Source organism: Phodopus roborovskii, unplaced genomic scaffold (genome assembly GCF_943737965.1).
Source record: "Phodopus roborovskii unplaced genomic scaffold, PHOROB, whole genome shotgun sequence".
Taxonomy (NCBI): domain Eukaryota; kingdom Metazoa; phylum Chordata; class Mammalia; order Rodentia; family Cricetidae; genus Phodopus; species Phodopus roborovskii.
Genome location: NW_026126418.1, coordinates 2,785,655 through 2,804,687, shown reverse-complemented (window position 1 = coordinate 2,804,687; position 19,033 = coordinate 2,785,655). Strand labels below are relative to the sequence as shown.

Here is a 19,033-nt window from a genome sequence, read left to right as displayed (position 1 = left end):
AGAAAATTTTCCTTGTCAGATTCCTTTGCAATGTCAAGTTCAATTTTTAATCTAAATGGGGGCTTAGTACACACAAAATCAACTCAGACTCAGCAGGATCATACTGAGTGTGACTCTGAAGGTACCCTATTACGGTGACCAGAATAACTAATAGGTGATGGCTGCTGTTAAAATATATGTGTACACTTGTGTATATTATGTAAATACTGTATATATACAAATGTGTGTACATACATGTGCATCTACTGAAATAAACAATATGATTAATCTCATTAGAAAAACATTTTTAAAGAGGGATTTTATTGTTACTTATGTGTATACATTTATCTTTGTGTATACCATGTGTATGCAGATGCTTTTGGAGGCCAGAAGGGGGCAACAGAAGCCCTGGAGCTGTAGTTACAGGAGACTGTAACTGTTCAACTTGGGTGCTCGGAAGCAAAAGTAGGACCTCTTGGAAAGTTCTCTTAACAGTTTAGCCATTGCTCCATCCCCAGATAAATCTTGGTTAGCAAAGAAAACCATTATCTGAGGGAAAAAATAGCCCTCATAATACATTTTTTTTTTCCAACTACAGTCCGAGAGAAGATTAACAGAGACCAAACCAGTTCAAATCATCCAATCAATCAATGGGCTAATGTTCTCAAAGGAAGACATACAAATGATTTCATCTCACTCTAGTCAGAATTGCTATTACTCAGAAAACAAGTGACAACAAATTGGAAATCAGTGTGGCAGCTCCTCAAAATCAAAAGCTATAACTACCACATACATCCTAGCTATGCTAGCTTGTTTTATGTCAAGTTGATACAAGCTAGAGTCACAGAGGAGGGAACCTCAATTGAGAAAATGCCTGTATGAAATAGGGCTGTAGCAAGCCTATAAGGCATTTTCTTAAGAAGTGATTGATTTGGGAGGGCCCAGCCTATTGTGGGTAGGGAAACCTGGGAATCCTGGGTTCTATAAGAATGGAGGCTTAGCAAACCATGGGGTGTGTGTTTAGGGTTTTTATTGCTGTGAAGACAAACCACAACCATGGCAACTCTAATAAAGGAAAAAATTTTAATTGGGGTGGCTTATATTTTCCAAGGTTTAGTCCATTATCACCATGGTGCAACATTGCAGTGTACAGGCAGATGTGGTGCTGGAGAAGGAGCTGTAGTCCTGTATCTTGACTCAAAAGCAACAGGAAGTAGTCTGAATGTCACACCAACTGAAGCTTGAGCAATGGAGACCTCAAAGCCCACCCCCACGGTGACAAGCTTACTCCAACAAGGCCACACCTACTCCAACAAAGTCACACCTCTTAATAAAGCCATTCCCTATGAGCTTATGAGGGCCAGTTGTACCATGGGGTACAAACAAGCCAGTAAGCAGCACACCTCCAAGGCCTCTGCATCAGCTCCTGCCTCCAGGGTCCTGCCTTGCTTGAGTCCCTGTTCTGACTTTCTTTGATGATGAACATTAATGTGGAAGTGTAAGCCAAATAAACCCTTTCCTCCCCAACTTGCTTTTGTTTATGGTGTTTCATCACAGCAATAGTAACACTGAGACCATCTCTACCACTTCTGGGCACACAGCAAAAGGAATCTAGTCAATAAAGGTAATTACACATCCATGTTTATTGTTGCACTCTTCATAACCAACAAGATATGGACCCGCCTAGCTGCCCATCAACAGATGAATAAAGAAAACATGGCTCAAAAACACAAAGGAAATTTATTCCACTATAAAGAAGAATGAAATCATTACTTTCACCAGTTTTTTTTTTCATCTAGCAGAGATTACGAGACAAACTATAGAGTAAATATCAGATTATAAAGGTCCCTACTTTGATTAACATAATTTAAAAATATGGATAGAGTATAGTCAGGCTACTTTCTGCAGCTGTTAGCTTACAATGACAGAACTTAAATTTCTGAGAAGCCTGGCCACTGAATCACTTCACCCCTGGCTGAAGAAACCATTCTCTCTTGTTTGAGCTTGTTCGCCATAAAGTTAATCTGTATGTCACAAATCTCACAGCCTTTGCATTCAATCTATGACCCTAGGTGGTGTGCCACTTTTTCCTTTCATGTTGCATTTTATGGTTTCAAATAAGTGGGACAATGAGTATTACATTTTATTTTAAATGGCTCTAGTTTTCAGGATCTCATTACTAAATTCTCTCAAAGTGAAAACTGAATACCATTTTTTTCTGAAAAAAAAAAGATTTATATTAATATTCCTAATTGGGTCAATGTGTGGTTTCTTTTCAAGAATGATACAGTGATATATAACCATTCCAATAATTTATTTGTGTGTGTGTAACAACATCTAAGGAGTCACAACCATTTTTGTTTATGGCTTCAAAATAAATTATTAATAGTCTGGGAATGTAGCTCAGTTGATGGGGTGCTTGCTTAGCAAGCATGAAGCCTGACTTCTGTATCCATAATAAAACGAGGCGAGGAGGTCTATGCCTGTAATCCCAGGGCTCTGAGGTAGAGCAGGAAGATAAAAGGAAAAAAATCATTCTCAGGGACATAAAAAGCTGGAGGGTAGCTTGAGACATGAGTTCTTGTCTCAAAAATAAAACATAAAATTTGAATGCCAATTTAGGGCTGGCATAAGTGCTTTAGGTTTTAGAAAGCAATCCCCAAGATCGTTCATGTTCAAAAGTCTTCTGGAATATGGTATCTCCCCCATCTCAAAAGCCTAAGTGACTTGCAGGAGATCTCTCAGCTGGCTAAGAAAAGAGAAATGAAAAATCTACACTCAGATTCTAAATAAATTTCACCCTCTGGATGATAAACATCCCAGGCAACTAACTCTGCTGCTGTCACAATCCTCTGTCCAGGTGAAAACATCAGTGTCAGACACGAGTTCCTGTCACAGCAGCAGTGTTTCCCAGAAGTCAGCAGCCAGGAGTGCAGGCTTATTCTCCTTCACAGTTCTGCTTTCATCTTTCCCATTTACTTACTTACTGGAAAGCCAGTCCCATGCCATCTTTAAAAGCTGGCTACAAATGTAGGTCACTGGCAGCAGCACTGCACTCTTTCATGTCGTTTTCTTAGTCTTCAGCTTGCTTACAGAAGCTCCAAGAGGGGCTGCCAGGGGAGGGCCTGGAATTCTAAATAAGCTCTCACAGGAGCCAGGGGCTGGGGCAGAGTCACCCTGAGGGTCAAACAACACAATTCTAGCTCAACAGGCACATCAGAGCATGAAGCACTAAAAAGAGCGTAGATGGCTGATGATTTAGGAAGAAATAAGATGCTGGCAGGATGTGGAGGAAACATTGTGTTTTTGAGCTCTGCCTACAAAACAGTATCTAGCATCTGTAAAGCTGATATGGAATGAATATATATATATATATATGTATATATATATATATAAAGCAAATACAATAAATAGTATAATTTAGAAGATGTAAAAATACAAGGGGAAATAGGATTAATAAGGTATTGAGCATATGACTTAAAAAGTGAAATGATGCAAAGGCCACATACATTTTTTTAAGTACTTGTAATATAATATTTTCCTTTCATCCTGAATCACTGCTACAAACATTTCAGTTAAGATAAAAATATTGAAGGGTTTATTTGGCTCTTTTTTAAAACTTCTTCTGGCCATTTTCTGGCAGAATAAGAATGCTTGGATCCGAGGTATTTTGTATTCTTTCCACTAAGTGCTGTAGTGTAATGGAGTAGAGCACTGGCCCCTCTACAGAGGCACACTTTCCAACTGTCTTCTGAGTCACGAAACAAACAGATGGCAAGTAGAAACCTTTAAACATCTAATCACCTAACTGCTAGAAGGGAAAGAAAACTGTAATAATTCAAATTGCTATATTGTTTAGCAAAAATATTACTCTAATTAATCTTAAGTAACTAGTATCTTTCACTTCAATTTAAGCCAAAGATTCAAATAAAGTAGATTCATGAGCCAGACTTAAATGAGTGAGCTCAATGTTTGGGTAGCAATTCCAGTACATAGGGTATTTTTCAATTTATTAAGATAGTAAAATTTTTACCTGTTAACCTTAAGTTCATGAGAAAGAATGATAAAGATTTTAATGTTTTATTGTATTCTTTTGGTATTAAATATTCATGCTGCTATGTTAATTTATTAAATATGGCTTATTTTACATAAACTATTGCTTATTCTGTGATAACTCATAGTAATGTTATCCCTTTTAAATTTTGATAGATTAACTATATTAAATATGAAAATGACCATAATTTGAAATTTGAACCATGAATTTAATGCTGATATGATGTTAAATATACAGGATGCTACAAGCCTTTATGAAACATCACATTAGCACGCTCCAGCTAGTAGTTGCATATTTGTCCTGCTAGTGGTTACCTATCTGTCTTGATTACATATTTAAAATCATTCAATCTTGCCTGAAGCATCCTGGATGATGTTGGAGTTAGGGAATATTGTATATAAAACCAAGTCAAAATTTAAGCAACAAATTAAAGGTTTCACTCTTTGCTCCATACAGCATGAACATTACTTATCTGACATGCCAGCACTAGCAAGATTGCAATTAAAGTTTTGCCTTTGCTATAAAATTTAACAGCATTTATTTCAGAAAATTTTCTTGACTTCTACAGATGTATCAACAAATGATATTAAACTTATGAAGGGATTGTAATATAAAATATTAGTGTCTTCAACTTTCAAAGTGATGTTTGTGTGCACGTTATTTTTACTACATGAAAACACCTACTGCTAAATATTTAAATATCTGTATGTAAAAAAAAATGGAATTTTTACTATTTTAGAAAACTCCATAGAAAGCAAACTTTCTTGGGCAGTACTCAGTTATTGCATTTGAGACTACCAAGAAAATTCTTTTAGATAAAAAAGTTAACTACAACACTTACAGTGTGTGTTAGTTACAGATTTAACAGCTCTACATATATAGTTCTATAGGGCTTTCTAAGGGGTATAATTTCTCAAAGATACATCTTAATGCTGGTTTCCTGAAGGAGCTCTGACTACAATAGGCATGACTATGTTCTCAAAAGATGATGGATAAATTGCTGGGTGGTTATATAATATATCTTAGGCAGCTGATGAGGCTTTTTATTTCTTACTTGTCTTTCAGTTATATAGTTTTAACATAATTATGGTCTATAAGACTGTCATTCTCCTCTTCTTCAACCAGAACTATATGCCTCAGTTACTGGTTTGAGAAATTAAAACTAATCAATTATCACATTATTTTTCTTGGACTTTATTTCTAATGATTGCAGATACCTTGATTTGGGTCACTCAGTATTGAAACTTTTGATAAAAATTAAATTTTAAATGATAATTATGTTGGACATAATCAAATTCTAAGAAAATATTATTTAGTAAAATCTACTTACTTGTATCAGCATATCAGTTTATTCTACAAAATATTTTGTTTATTCTTCTCATTAAGATGCTGAAGTATGTGAGTAATTCAAATGTTTGGCACTCATATTTTTATAATCCATTATATTCTAAACATGTATAAATACCAAGTGAACCAAATTAAACATTCATATATTAAAGTAACAATTTGCATTTTTTATAGGAAAGGAGAATGCCATTTGTTTAAAATCAAATTTTGCTTCTTTCCCATTATCAAACATAAGAAATATAAAATGAGATAACTGGAAATTTAGTAAATATAACTGAGTACAGGAGTCTATATTAAATTAAGTATAATAGAGCTGTATAAAATATAAGCACACAATTTAAGTGTTAATGAATCAATGAATTGTATTTCTGTAGCACAAAGCCAAATATACATACTATTTAAAACAATTTTGAGTACTAATCTAAAGATATGATTATAGTTAAAAGCAAATAATGGTAGTACAATAAGGGGATATATTTTTAAATTTTATTCATTATTATTGCGTGTATGTGTGTTGTGAAAATTATTTTAAGGTATGTTACATTTGTTTATGCCATATAACACTGTTTTAATGATGCAAAATGTGTTGCAATCCTTTGTTTCATTTGTTTAACTCTGTGAAACTGTGTTACTTTGCCCCAAAGACCTATGTTTTAAAGGATTAGTTACTATCCTATTATTGCACTCTCAGGAGTTATGAAACTTTTAGGAGAAGGGAGCCTCTTGGAAGGAAGTTAGATGCTCAAGTGAGCAGTGGAATGGCCTTAGAGATACTGGGACTCTGGCCTCTGTTCCTTTTCACTCTTCACTCCACAGAGACCATTAGGAGAGCAGATACTATATATCTCCCCATGATGCTCTGTCACAAGTCCAAAGCAATGAGGCCAAGGGTTCATGGACTGAAAACTTTGAAACAATGAGACAAAATTAACCCTTCCACTTAGAAAAAATGTATTTTATTTATGTGCATGTGTGCGCACCTGTCTGAAAAAATTGTACATATCATGTATATGCATGTGCCCAAGGAAGCTAGAAGAGGGTATCAGACAGCCTGGAATTGGAGTTATAGGCGGCTATGAGCCTTCTGATTTGGGGACTGATAACTAAATCTGTGTCTTCTACAGGAGCAATAACGTGTTCATAACCACTAAGCCATCTCTCCAGCAACTTTTATGCTTTTAAAGTAGATCTTCTCAAGTAATGTGTCATAGGAATGGAAAGCAGATTAATATAAATGACATTCACCTGAAATTTCTCTATGTGCTAAAAGGAAAATTCGTCCAGGTCATTAACATTATTTAATTAATGGCTTAATCTGAGGTTCTGTTCCAGAAAAAAGAATTAATACTCCACAAGTCAGAATTATTCATTATAAGATCAAAAACATTCTTGTCTTAAGAAAAGATACAGAACATAGATCATATACTTTATCATTACTGTTTATTACTTGGAAAATAGTTACTTCTAATATTCTCAAAGGAAAAGACTATCAAATGACAATATTTGTAATTTCTATACCCCCTGATTTTTATCTTTGTCTTTTTATCAATACAACTCCAGACACTCTGAAGATAATTTTCTATAGCTAACTTTCTCAGAGTTCTCTTATTATAGTGAATACAATGAACATTATCAACTACATATAACAAAGCTGCTATGAACATTTACATTTCTCTATGTGGGCTTAGACTAAAACTTTGGCTTAATGTTTGCTTTAAGAATGCCAAATATTTTCATGACTTGGAACCAGTTTACTTCTGCACATGTTAAATAAAATCATAAAGCAGGGTCATGTATGGTGGTGCACATCTTTAATCCTAACACTCATGATACAGAGGTGGTAGACCTCCAGGAGTTGGATCTCAGGTTTGCGACTAGCTTGGTCTACATATTGAGTTTCAGGACAGCCAGAACTACATACTAGAAAGACCCTATCTCAAAAACACTAAAAACCAAACAAATGAACAACACAAAGTAGTAAAAGCACCAGAATACAAATATATCATTTTTATTTATGTCCTTTACCACATTGTAGGGCCTAAAGAGGCCTGGGCACAAGGTCTAGTGGAAATTCCTGAGCCTGGCTAATGCTTGGCAACCTGTCTTTGGCCAATAACTTCCTCTTGGGAGTGACTCAGCAAGGCCTGATGTAAGACTGCCCCCTGCCTAGCTAAACACTAGCTTGGTGGAATATTATTGGCCCTGTGTCTTCAGATCACCTTACTCCATCCTATAAGATTCCCACCCCATATTCCAACTCCTGACCAGGCTTCCTGTCACATCTGATTGTCCTTGTGGTGGGCAAGGACTGGGGAAAGGCAGATAGCATGCTCACCTTTCCAGGAGGAATTGTGGAGGGACGACCCCACACCACATTGTACTTACTTCTTACACTTTTATTTATTTAAGAAGTGAAAATCAATATGGTAAAATGTTTTTTGCAGAATTCTTATGAATTACTTCATATTGTAGGTGCAGGAAACCAATACTTGGTTCTAGAAAATTTGCCGGAGCATAGTAGCAGTTAGGATGAAAAAAGATTTGTGTCCAACTGAGAAAATCAATTAGAAGTAAAAGATTATGCTTCCCTCTTTTTTCAATGAGCAATATAAATTGAACTTTTATTGTATTTTTGCTATTAAACATAAATAATGTCTGATTCAATAATTTATGTTTAGTTTTAAATAGTTATTTAATAATTTTTACTTCTGATTAAAAGAAAACTCTCGAGCAACATTTATTTAAAACTAAACTGCTAAAATACATGTTTTTTCATTTAGCTAAAAAAAAAACAAAAACTGCCCCCCACCCAGCCCCGACATACATATAGCCTTATGTGGTAATGAGTGCCTATAATCCCAACACTCAAGAAGACGAGAGAACAAATTTTAAGTTCAAAGCTAACTTGGGTTACACAGTAAGACCAAAACCAAACCAAATCAAACCATCAGAAAAAGAGGCAGGCATGATGAATCAGGCTCGTGATCCTAGCATTCCAAAGGCTGAGGTAGGGCTGCTGTTAGTTTGAAGCCAGCCTGGGTCTAGAATGAGACCCCAATTCAGAAAAAACAAAAGCTCACATTAATGTATTTAAATATAATTTGCAAGTAAATGTCTTGATTGTATATAATTTCTCTTCATGAAACATTCAAAATGTATGTTGAATTACTATATTCCATACCTGTAAAATGTTGGCAGGCTTTTCTTTGGCAGATGCAACCAACAGAGTATGCCCATTGACAATTCCTTCTGCCAGGAAATACTTGAAGAGCAAAGGTGAATAAATATTATATTTATCTTCTTCTGTAAAAAGTTTAAAAAAATACATTAGAATCCCAGTGTAATTATACTTTATTTATTTATTTATTTGCATTTCACCTTTAAAACAAGTATGTGATATAAGGTAATAGATTATGTTTTCCTAATGCACAGAAAAACTATGACAATCAAAATGCGGATTTCATAATACAGATTTCCTTATTACAAAGATCATACTCCAACTACTATACTACTCTGAAAACCAAAAATGTAGGTTTATGTATGTTTATAAGAGTTCAGATTTAAATTATTCAAAATTATTTTTATTGTTTTAGATTAGAATTATATTACTTCTCCTCCCCCATACATCTCTCCTTGATCTCTTTCAATAAGACTTAAATTTTTAAATGTTTTATTTATTTTGTGTGTGTAGGTATACATGACACACGATACAGTTGGAGGTCAGAGGACAACTTGTAGGAGTTGGTTCTCGCTTTTCACTATGATGGTCTCAGGGACTGGATCAGGTTGTCAACCTTACCTGCTGAGATGTCCCATAAACCTAATGTCAGATAAATACACACACACACACACACACACACACACACACACACACACACACACACACAGTGTATGAGAGATAGAGAAAGTGAGCGAGAGAAAGAGAGAATTAACAATTTAGATGTCAAATTGAGTAAGGAAATAAGAGTTGGTTTCTTTTTAAATATAAATGTCAGAAAAAAAAATTTAGTGACTCTAACTATGACAGTGCAAGCATGAGGATCAGAGTTTAGCATTGAGTTAAAACTGGGTGTGTTGACATGTGCATGTAATTCTTGTTTGCAAAGACAGAGACAGGTGAAGTCCTGGACCGGGCCAGCTACTCTAGAAGAACTAATGAGTTCTGGTTTCAGGGAGAAGAGTAATAACAAAAGATGAAGATACCTAAGGTTGACTGCTGCCTTCCGAGACAAACATGTGTGCTCTCACCTGCATACACATTTAAACATGTGCAGATGCATACAACACACACACATAAATAACAAAATCCCTTGGGTAAATCTAATTAAGAATCTGAAAGTTTTAAAATACTTCAAATTTGAGCATAGGCAAAAACTTGAAAAGAATATCAACAATTGAACAATGAAATTTTATGAAATTAAAAAGCTTTGGCATGGGCTACAGAATACAAGAAGAATCTTTAACAATTATACAATTAAGGAAAGCACTAAAAAACAAACAAGATATTAAACAACTCTATCAATGAATGGGTTAGAGAAATGAACAGATAGTTCTCAAAAGATTAAGTAGCAAAGGCTAATAAACCTATGAAAAACACACACCACCAAGAGCCCTCAAAGAAATGAAAATGAAGCACAATGAAATTTCATCTCATTCCGTCAGACTAGCAGTTATCATGGAAAGAAACAATAACCAGTGCTGGTGAGGAACTGCCATATGACCTAACTATTCCAGTTCTCCATAACTGAAGGATTATTACATATCACAGAAAGACTTATACATGGGAGGTTGTTGAAGCAATTCCAACATCCAAAGTAGGGAGCCATCCTAGTTGTCTGTCAACAGAGGATAGATAAAATGTGGTCTATAACACAATGGAATTTATTCAGGCATAAAGAACAAAATGATGCCATTTGCAGGAAAATAGATGTAACTAGAAATGATCATACTTAGTAATTATGCTAGTTTTAGAAAGATAAATATCATGTTTTGTCTCACTATATATCCTAGAATTTGTATAGATAAAATCATGGTTGTATATATGACATGAAAGTAAAAGTGACAATTATCCAAGGGGGTGAAGGAGACTGGCAGGAGGCAAATTAAGCAGAGTAGAGAGGGTTAGGGACAATATGTTCAAAATAAATTAATGGATTTGCATAAAATGTTCTTATGGAATCCAGCATCATGTACAATGAATATACATCAATGACAAATTATAATTACAAAAATATAGAAATATCTTGCCAGGGGTGAGGATCTAGCTTGATGGTAGGGTAGCTGTTTGCACACATAAGGCCCTGGATTTGAGCACAAAAATAATAAAACAGTGATATCTTGCAATCACTAAAAAAAAGAAAAATTATGTGGTAAGTAAATTGTAACCAATAGTTAGCTATTTACTAAATTATATCTGATGTTAATTTTTAGTGCCACTTTGCAAAGGGCCATGGGAGTATACAGCAGATGACAACTCGTGTTCAGCAGGTCGACCTACTAGATGCAAAATTCCCTGGGGGAAAGCCCCATGTGGAAGACTATGGGGTCACTTGCTGTGGAAACCAGTTGCTCCTGTCTATAATTTCTCTCATGAGTCACTTCATTTGTTCCCTAAAAACTTCATTTCTTCCCTAGTAACAGCTTTGGGTGCATCCCCACTGGTTGTGTGTTTATCTCATGAAAATACCCCATTTACTGGTCAGAAAGAGGATTTCTACTATCTGTAAAATTTTGATGAATAGAAATAATACTAGGATATTTTACATACTCAGACTGACATAGGATTCTCAGTCACAAAGATACCTTTTTACACAGACAGCTAACTTTAGACTTCAGAGCTGATTCAAAACAGGCTAGTTGTCCCTGGAAACAATACCTGGTTGCCCCTAGAGACACTTACATGAAGTCATTTTCACAGGCGTTGTTTTACTGATTCAAGGTCAGAGTTTAAAGCAACTTTAGTCTGCACACACTCCTCAACCTCAAGATTCAGCTAATTGCTTACTGTCTGGGATCCCTCACCAACTTCGAGCTACATGCATGGATCAATGTGACATCACTAGCCTAAGAGAAAGCACATTACTTATCATGTGTTTGGAGAATGGGCCAGGCCCTGAAAATGTAACTTACAATTGTCTAGAGTTTGGCTGTGGAAGGGCAGCAGAGAAGGCAAGAAAGATAGAGGCAGCAGTGGTATAAAGGAGAAACTGTGTTAAGGGCATGCAGAAGGCTGCTGTGAGAGAGAAGTGAGGGAGTGAATGAGTGAGTAAAGAGAATGTGAAAGATGTAGAAGTGTGTGTTTGTGTGTGTGTTTGTGTGTGTGTGTGTGTGTGTGTGTGTGTGTGTGAGAGAGAGAGAGAGAGAGAGAGAGAGAGAGAGAGAGAGAGAGAGCTGTATGAAAGAGCTGCTGCTATGTAGAGAAGCTGCACCTAGGAACTGAATAAAGTGCCATATGGAAGGGCATGTGAGATGCGTAGCTGTGGCTGTGTGCAGAGGCAAGGAAGAAGAAGCTGTATAGATAAGGCGTAGAAGAGAAACACAGGTAGAAGTAAGATGTGTAGCCATGTGAAAGGAGATGTACATAGAATATAGACATATGTAGCTGATCAGGAGAGAGATATATGTATGTAAAAAGATTGTCAAGAAAGAGATTATTTAAGTTGAAGTAAAAGAGAAGGTTACTAAGGATAGCATGTGTTTTTTTTTTTTTCTTCTTTTCTTTTCTTTTTTTAAGCAGAAAGTATGAATTTCACCTCAGATAGGAAATTGTAGCAACCCTCAGATAAGAATCTTTCCCAAGTCCCCACTACTCTGAAGCATTCTCTTTATTACCCTGGAACAGATTTGGGAACTGGTCTGCCTCATCACTTGAGCTGGATTTAGGACTCCCATGGGAACATACCTCTGGGTATGTCTACAAGGAGGTTTCTAGAGAGCTTTAATTGAAGAGTGGAGTTTCTTCCTAGCCATGAAGGGCATCATCCTGTTGGCTGGGGCCATATGGAATGAAATGAAGAAAGTGAATGGAGAACCAGCCACATCTTTCCCTTCTGATTGTAGACTCCATGAGATTACCAGTCTAATGGTTCCAATTGCCACAGTTAGAGCCACGTTCTTGGCCATGTTTTCCTGCCCCAATGAATCATAAGCCCAAACTGTGAGCGAAAACATTACCCTTTCTTCCTTGAGTCACCTTTGTCAGGTATTTGATCACAGCAGATAGAAAAGGAACTACTACCCTATGTGCCTACATGGAAAACTAGGGTACCAGGCTAAAACAAGCATGTGGAAGTTTGAAAAATCGTGCAGGATTTCACAAGCTGTGTTGAATACTTAAATGCTCATAATTTAAATTTAGGCTAGTTAATTTCTCTAAAACAAAACAGAACAAATAAAAATAAAACAACAGAAATCTTCAAAATGATGTAATGGAGCTCAAAGTCACTATAATGCATTATTTACAATAAGTAGTTTTCAACATTTTTTCTGAATAAGCTGCAAAGAAAATGTTATGTACAAACTAACTGTAAATGTAATCAGATATGGAATTAAAATAAGTACTTCAGGGTGCCTACTACCATCATGTGAAAGCAGTAAAGAAAAAAATAAAGTATCTAAGTGAAGAAAATAAGAATGCTAATACAAAAGTAGAAACTACAAAAATGAACAAGTTAAAATTGAAGATTTTACTGTAACTTTTTCTTTTCTTTTCTTTTAGGAACTGACAGCACAACTACAGAGAGGTCATTAAGAAACAAAATCTGAATGGTATCATCAACCTTTCCCAGTGGATTATACTCTACATGTATGCTGTTTTTCTCATACATCTTGAATGTGTATTCAGACATATCAAACAATATGTTAACACAGAAACCAGGTCTCTAGAGACTTCAGCATATCTTTACTGATATCATCAGGCTACATTGAAATAAACAAGAATTCAATGACAATATAATCCACAAAGACTGGAAACATGGGAATCAAAGCACATCTTTCTAATTAGTTAACTGTGGATCAAAATGTGTGAAAAGGAAAATTGGGAAAGATTTTAACCTAAATAATTACAGAAGCACAACTATGAAGAGTTTGGGGTATGGGGTGAAGCATCATTAAGAACACAAGACCAGGCTTATAGGCCAAGCTTCAATGACTGAAACATAGGGAAACTGGTGTGTATCAATAATGGAGAGGAAAAATCAGGGCATTAATATTGTATTTTATGATAAGATCAATGGTATGGTAATCTTTTGACTAGGCTAATAAAGAACAAAAAGTATTGAGCCACAAATTGTCTAAATTGAAAATTACAAAGGGGGATTTCACTAAAGATATTATGCATATTGAAAGTATTAGAAGAAATATTCTGAACTTTATAGTAAAAATTTTAAAATTTCAAAAATTGGACAAATCATTTTGTTTTCAAGTTACCAAAATATGGTAAAATAGGAAACTAGGAAACAGAATTAAATTCATATTTAAAACTAATTATATATACTTCAGGCATAGGAAACTTTACTAGCAAATTATTGTAAAACCTGTTTCTAACAGTTAACAAGCTCAGGAAAAAGTGAGGAGAAAGAAATTTATTGGACCTTTATTATTTGGATATCCAATGAGAGAAAGGCTAAAAAGATACATGTAATTATTTACATTTAAATATCAATCCAAATATGTGCTTCCAAAAACAAATGACAGGGTAGATAGAAACACTTCCAAATTCATCCTGATAGAAGTATAAATTCATTACCCCAAATCATATCAAGACATTATGGAAAGAAAGACACAGACTAGCAAGTCTCATGAACACATCACAAATAAAAACTATAAAAGGGAACATAAACTCCAGCATAAAACAAATATAGTAAGACTAGGTGAGTTTTATCTGATTACAAGAATCTATGTAACACAATAGTAGATTTAAAGATAAGATTATACAATTATGGACCCCCCCCCCATAGCCAGGCCTCTGCCGGAGACCCACCTATCCACTCGGGACCATCCTGAGTCCCTACCTGCCTAATCTTTGACCTATAACGTCAGGCTTCTGCAGGAGGAGAGGCCTCTTAGAGAGATTGGACCATCCAGAGTTATATACATCGAACTTTTGACCCACCTACGCCCACCGGGAGAATAGAATAGAGATAGAGAGTCTCCACCTGCACCCACTAGAAGAAGCATTGGAATGATGGCAATACAAGAATATACCCAACAATAGAAAGACAAGTGTGACACCATCAGAATCTAGGGACTCTACACCAACTAGACCTGAAAACATCAAGGCAGATGAAGCAGAAGAGAACGACAAAATATAACTTCTTAAAAGTAATAGAGGCCCTCAAAAATGATATGAGAAAATCTCTTAAAGAAATGGAAGAAAAAACAAACAAAAAATTGGAAGAAATGAGCAAATCTCTTAAAGAAACTAAGGAAAGCCAAGAAAAAAACAATCAAACAGATGAAGGAAACAACTCAAACAGTTCAAGACTTGAAAACTGAAATAGAGACAATAAAGAAAACACAAACTGAGGGAATGCTGGAAATAGAAAAACTGGGCAAACGATAAGAACTACGGATGCAAGCATAACCAACAGAATACAAGAGACTGAAGAGATAATCTCAGGTGATGAAAATAAACTAGAAGAAATAGATTCATTGACCACAGAAAATCTTAAATCCAACAAATCCTTAACACAAAACATCCAGGAAATGTGGGACACCATGAAAAGGCCAAACCTAAGAATAATAAGCATAGAGGAAGGCGAAGAAGCCCAGCTCAAAGGTGCAGAAAACATATTCAACAAAATCATTGAAGAAAACTTCTGAACAACTATGACACAAATACAAAGGCACCCACATTAGTAAAAGAAACGCTACTAAAACTCAAACCTCACATAAAACCTCACACACTCATATTGGGAGACTTCAACATCCCACTCTCACCAGTAGACAGGACCACCAGACAGAAACTTAAGAAACAAAAGAACGAACATTAGTTATGTCTCAATTGGGTTCAACAGACATTTACAGAACATTCTATCCAAACACAAAAGAATATACCTTCTTCTCAGCTACACATGGAACCCTCTCTAAAACTGACCACATACTAAACAACATAACAAACCTCAACAAATACAAAAAAATTGGAATAGTCCCCTGTATCTTATCAGACCACTATGCATTAAAGTTTGAATTCAACAAAAACACAAATCGCAGAAACCCTACAAACTCATGGAAACTGAACAATATGCAATTGCACCATAACTGGGTAAAAGAAGAAATAAAGAAATTAAAGCCTTCCTAGAATTCAATGAGAATGAGGATATAACACACCCGAATTTATGGGACACTTGCTACAGGGGAAGTTCATTGCACTAAGTGCCTATGTGAAGAAAACAGAGAATAGTCATATTATAGAATTAATAGCACAACTGACAACCTTAGAACAAAAAGAAACAAACTCACCCTGGAGGAGTAGATGCCAGAAAATAATCAATTTGAGGGCTGAAATCAATAAAGTAGAAACCAGGAAAACAATACAAAAAAAAAAAAAAAAAAAATCAATGCAACAAAGTTTTTTTTTTTGAGAAAATCAACAAGACAGACAAACCTTTATCCAAACTAACCAAAAAAAGCAAAGAGAGAACATGAAAATTAACAAAATCAGAAACGAAAAGGGGGATATAACAACCAAGCACTGAGGAAATCCAGACAATTTTCAGGTCATACTTTGAAAACCTGTACTCCATAAAATTTGAAAATTCAAAGGAGATGGACAAATTTCTGGATAACTATCACCAAAATTAAATCAAGAACAGATAAGTGATTTAAATAGACCTATAACCCCTAATGAAATAGAAACAGTCATCAAAAGCCTCCCAACCAAAAAACAAAACAAAACAAAACAAAAACAAAAAACAAAAAACAAAAAAGCCCAGGTCAGATGGCTTCAGTGTCGAATTCTCCCAAAATTCAAAGAAGAGCTAATACTAATACTCCTCAAATTGTTCCACACAATAGAAGCAGAAGGTTTATTACCAAACTCTTTTTATGAGTCCACAATTACCTTGGTACCCAAGCCACACAAAGAAACAATTAAGAAAGAGAACTACAGACCAGTATTCCTCATGAATAGCAATGCAAAAATACTCAATAAAACACTGGCAAATCGAATCCAAGAACATATCAGAGAAATCATCCACCATGACCAAATAGGCTTCATCCCTGGGTTGCAGGGGTGATACAACATATGAAAATCTATCAATGTAATCCACCATATAAACAAAATGAAAAAGAAAAACCACATGATCATCTCACTTGATGCTGAAAAGCCTTTGACAAAATTCAACACACTTTCATGAATGGAGAGAAGCTTAAGGCAATTCCTCTAAAATCAAGAACAAGACAAGGCTGCCCTCTCTCCTCATTATCTCTTTAATATTGTACTTGAAGTTCTAGCTAGAGCAATAAAAAAACAAAAGGAGATCAACGGGATACAAATTGGATAGGAAGACGTCAAACTGTCACTATTTGCAGATGATATAGTTTACATAAGTGACCCCCCCCCCAAAAAAAAAACTCTACCATGGAACTCCTACAGCTGATAAACACCTACAGCAAACTAGCAGGATACAGGATAACTCAAAAAAAAAAAAAAATCAATAGCCCTACTTTATTTAGATGACAAAGAGACAGAGAAAGAAATTAGAGAAACATCACCCTTTACAATAGCCACACACAACATAAAGTATCTTGGGGTAAGCTTACCAAACAAGTGAAAGCCCTATATAGGAAGAACTTTGTGTCTTTAAAGAAAGAAACTAAAGAAGATACCAGAAAATGGAAACATTTCCCATGCTCTTGGATGGGTAGGATAAACATAGTAAAAATGGCAATCTTGCCAAAAGCAATCTATAGATTCAATGCAATCTGCATCAAAATCCCAGCACAGTTCTTCACTGACCTTGAAAGGATAATAATCAACTTTATATGGAAAAACAAAAGACCCAGGATAGCCAAAATACAATAAAGTAACTTCAGGAGGCGTTACCATCCCTGACTTCAAGCTCTACTATAGAGCTATAGTCTTGAAAACAGTTTGGTATTGGCACAAAAATAGACAGGTAGACCAATGGAATCGAATTGAAAATCCTGATATTAACACATCTGTGAACACCTGATGTTCTTTACAAAATAGCTAAAAGTATACAATGGAAGGAGGAAAGCATCTTCAACAAATGGTGCTGGCACAACTGGATGATGGTGAGTAGAAAACTAGCCATAGACCCTTCTCTGTCACCACGCAGAAAACTCAAGTCCAAATGGATCAAAGACCTCAACATCAATCCACCCACACTGAACCTCTTAGAAGAGAAAGTAGGAGGTACCCTTGAACAAATTGGTATAGGAGACCACTTCCTGAACATAATTCCAGTAGCACAAACTCTGAGATTGACAATTAATAAATGGGACCTCTTCAAACTTAGAAGCATCTGTAAGGCAAAGGACACAGTTGACAAGACCAAACGGCAGCCCACAGACTGGGAAAAGATCTTCACCAATCCTACATCTGACAGAGGGCTGATCTCCAATATATACAAAGAACTCAAGAAACAAGTCATGAAAACACCAAATAACCCTATTACAAAATGGGGTACAGAACTGAAGAGAGAATTCTCAATAGAGGAAATCAAAAAGGCTGAAAGACACTTAAGAAAGTGCTCCACATCCTTAGCTATCAGGGAAATGCAAGCCAAAGCAACTCTGAGATACCATCTTACTCATGTCAGAATGGTTAAAATTAGAAACACCAATGACAACTTATGCTTGAGAGGATGTGGAGAAAGGGGAACACTCCTCCACTGCTGGTGGGAGTGCAAACTCATACAGCCATTTTGGAGATCAATATGGTGGTTCCTCAGGAAAATGGGGATCAGTCTACCACAGGACCCAGCAATCCCACTCTTAGCCATATACCCAAAGGATTCACATCCATGCAAAAAAGACATTTGTTCAACTATGTTTCTAGCAGCATTATTTGTAATAGCAAGAACATGGAAGCAACCTAGATGGCCCTCAACTGAAGAATGGATAAAGAAGATATGGCACATTTACACAATGGAATACTACTCTGCAGAAAAAACAAAACAAAACAAAACAAAACAAAAAAAAAAAAAAAAAAAAAAAAAAAAAACAATGGGATCTTGAAATTCACAGGCAAATGGATGGAACTTGAAGAAAGTATCCTGAATGAGGTAACCCAGTCACTCATATATGGATTTTAGACATAGAGCAAAGGATCACTAGCCTATAATTCAGACCTCCAGGGAAACTAGGGTACAAGGAGCAACCTAAGAGATTCATACAAGGTTCCTCAAAGAAGGGGAAAGGAACAAGATCTCCTGAGCATACTGGGAGTGGGGGGGCAGTGAATGGAGAGGGAGCTAGGAGAAAGAGAAGGGGAGGAGAGGAAAGCACGTGGGACTAGGAAGATTGAGTCAGGGCAGGAATAGATGAGAGAGAGAGAGAGGGAGGGAGAGAGAGACAGAGACAGAAAGACAGAGGGAGCCATTGTAGGTTTGAAGAGAAAACTGACTCTAGAGAAATGTCCAGAGACCTACAAGACTGTCCCCAACTAACAATCTGAGCAACAGTGGA

General features: G+C 35.9%; 1 protein-coding gene across 1 annotated transcript in view; it reads right to left on the bottom strand.

Annotated features, from left to right (window-relative positions):
- The window catches only part of Elp4 (elongator acetyltransferase complex subunit 4), a 207,963-nt gene that overhangs the window by 172,389 nt on the left and 16,541 nt on the right, over nucleotides 1-19,033 (bottom strand). Inside the window, exon 3 of the mRNA XM_051184039.1 lies at nucleotides 8,562-8,683. Within this exon, the coding sequence (XP_051039996.1) occupies nucleotides 8,562-8,683 (122 nt within the window). The remainder of the gene's footprint in view (nucleotides 1-8,561; nucleotides 8,684-19,033) is intronic.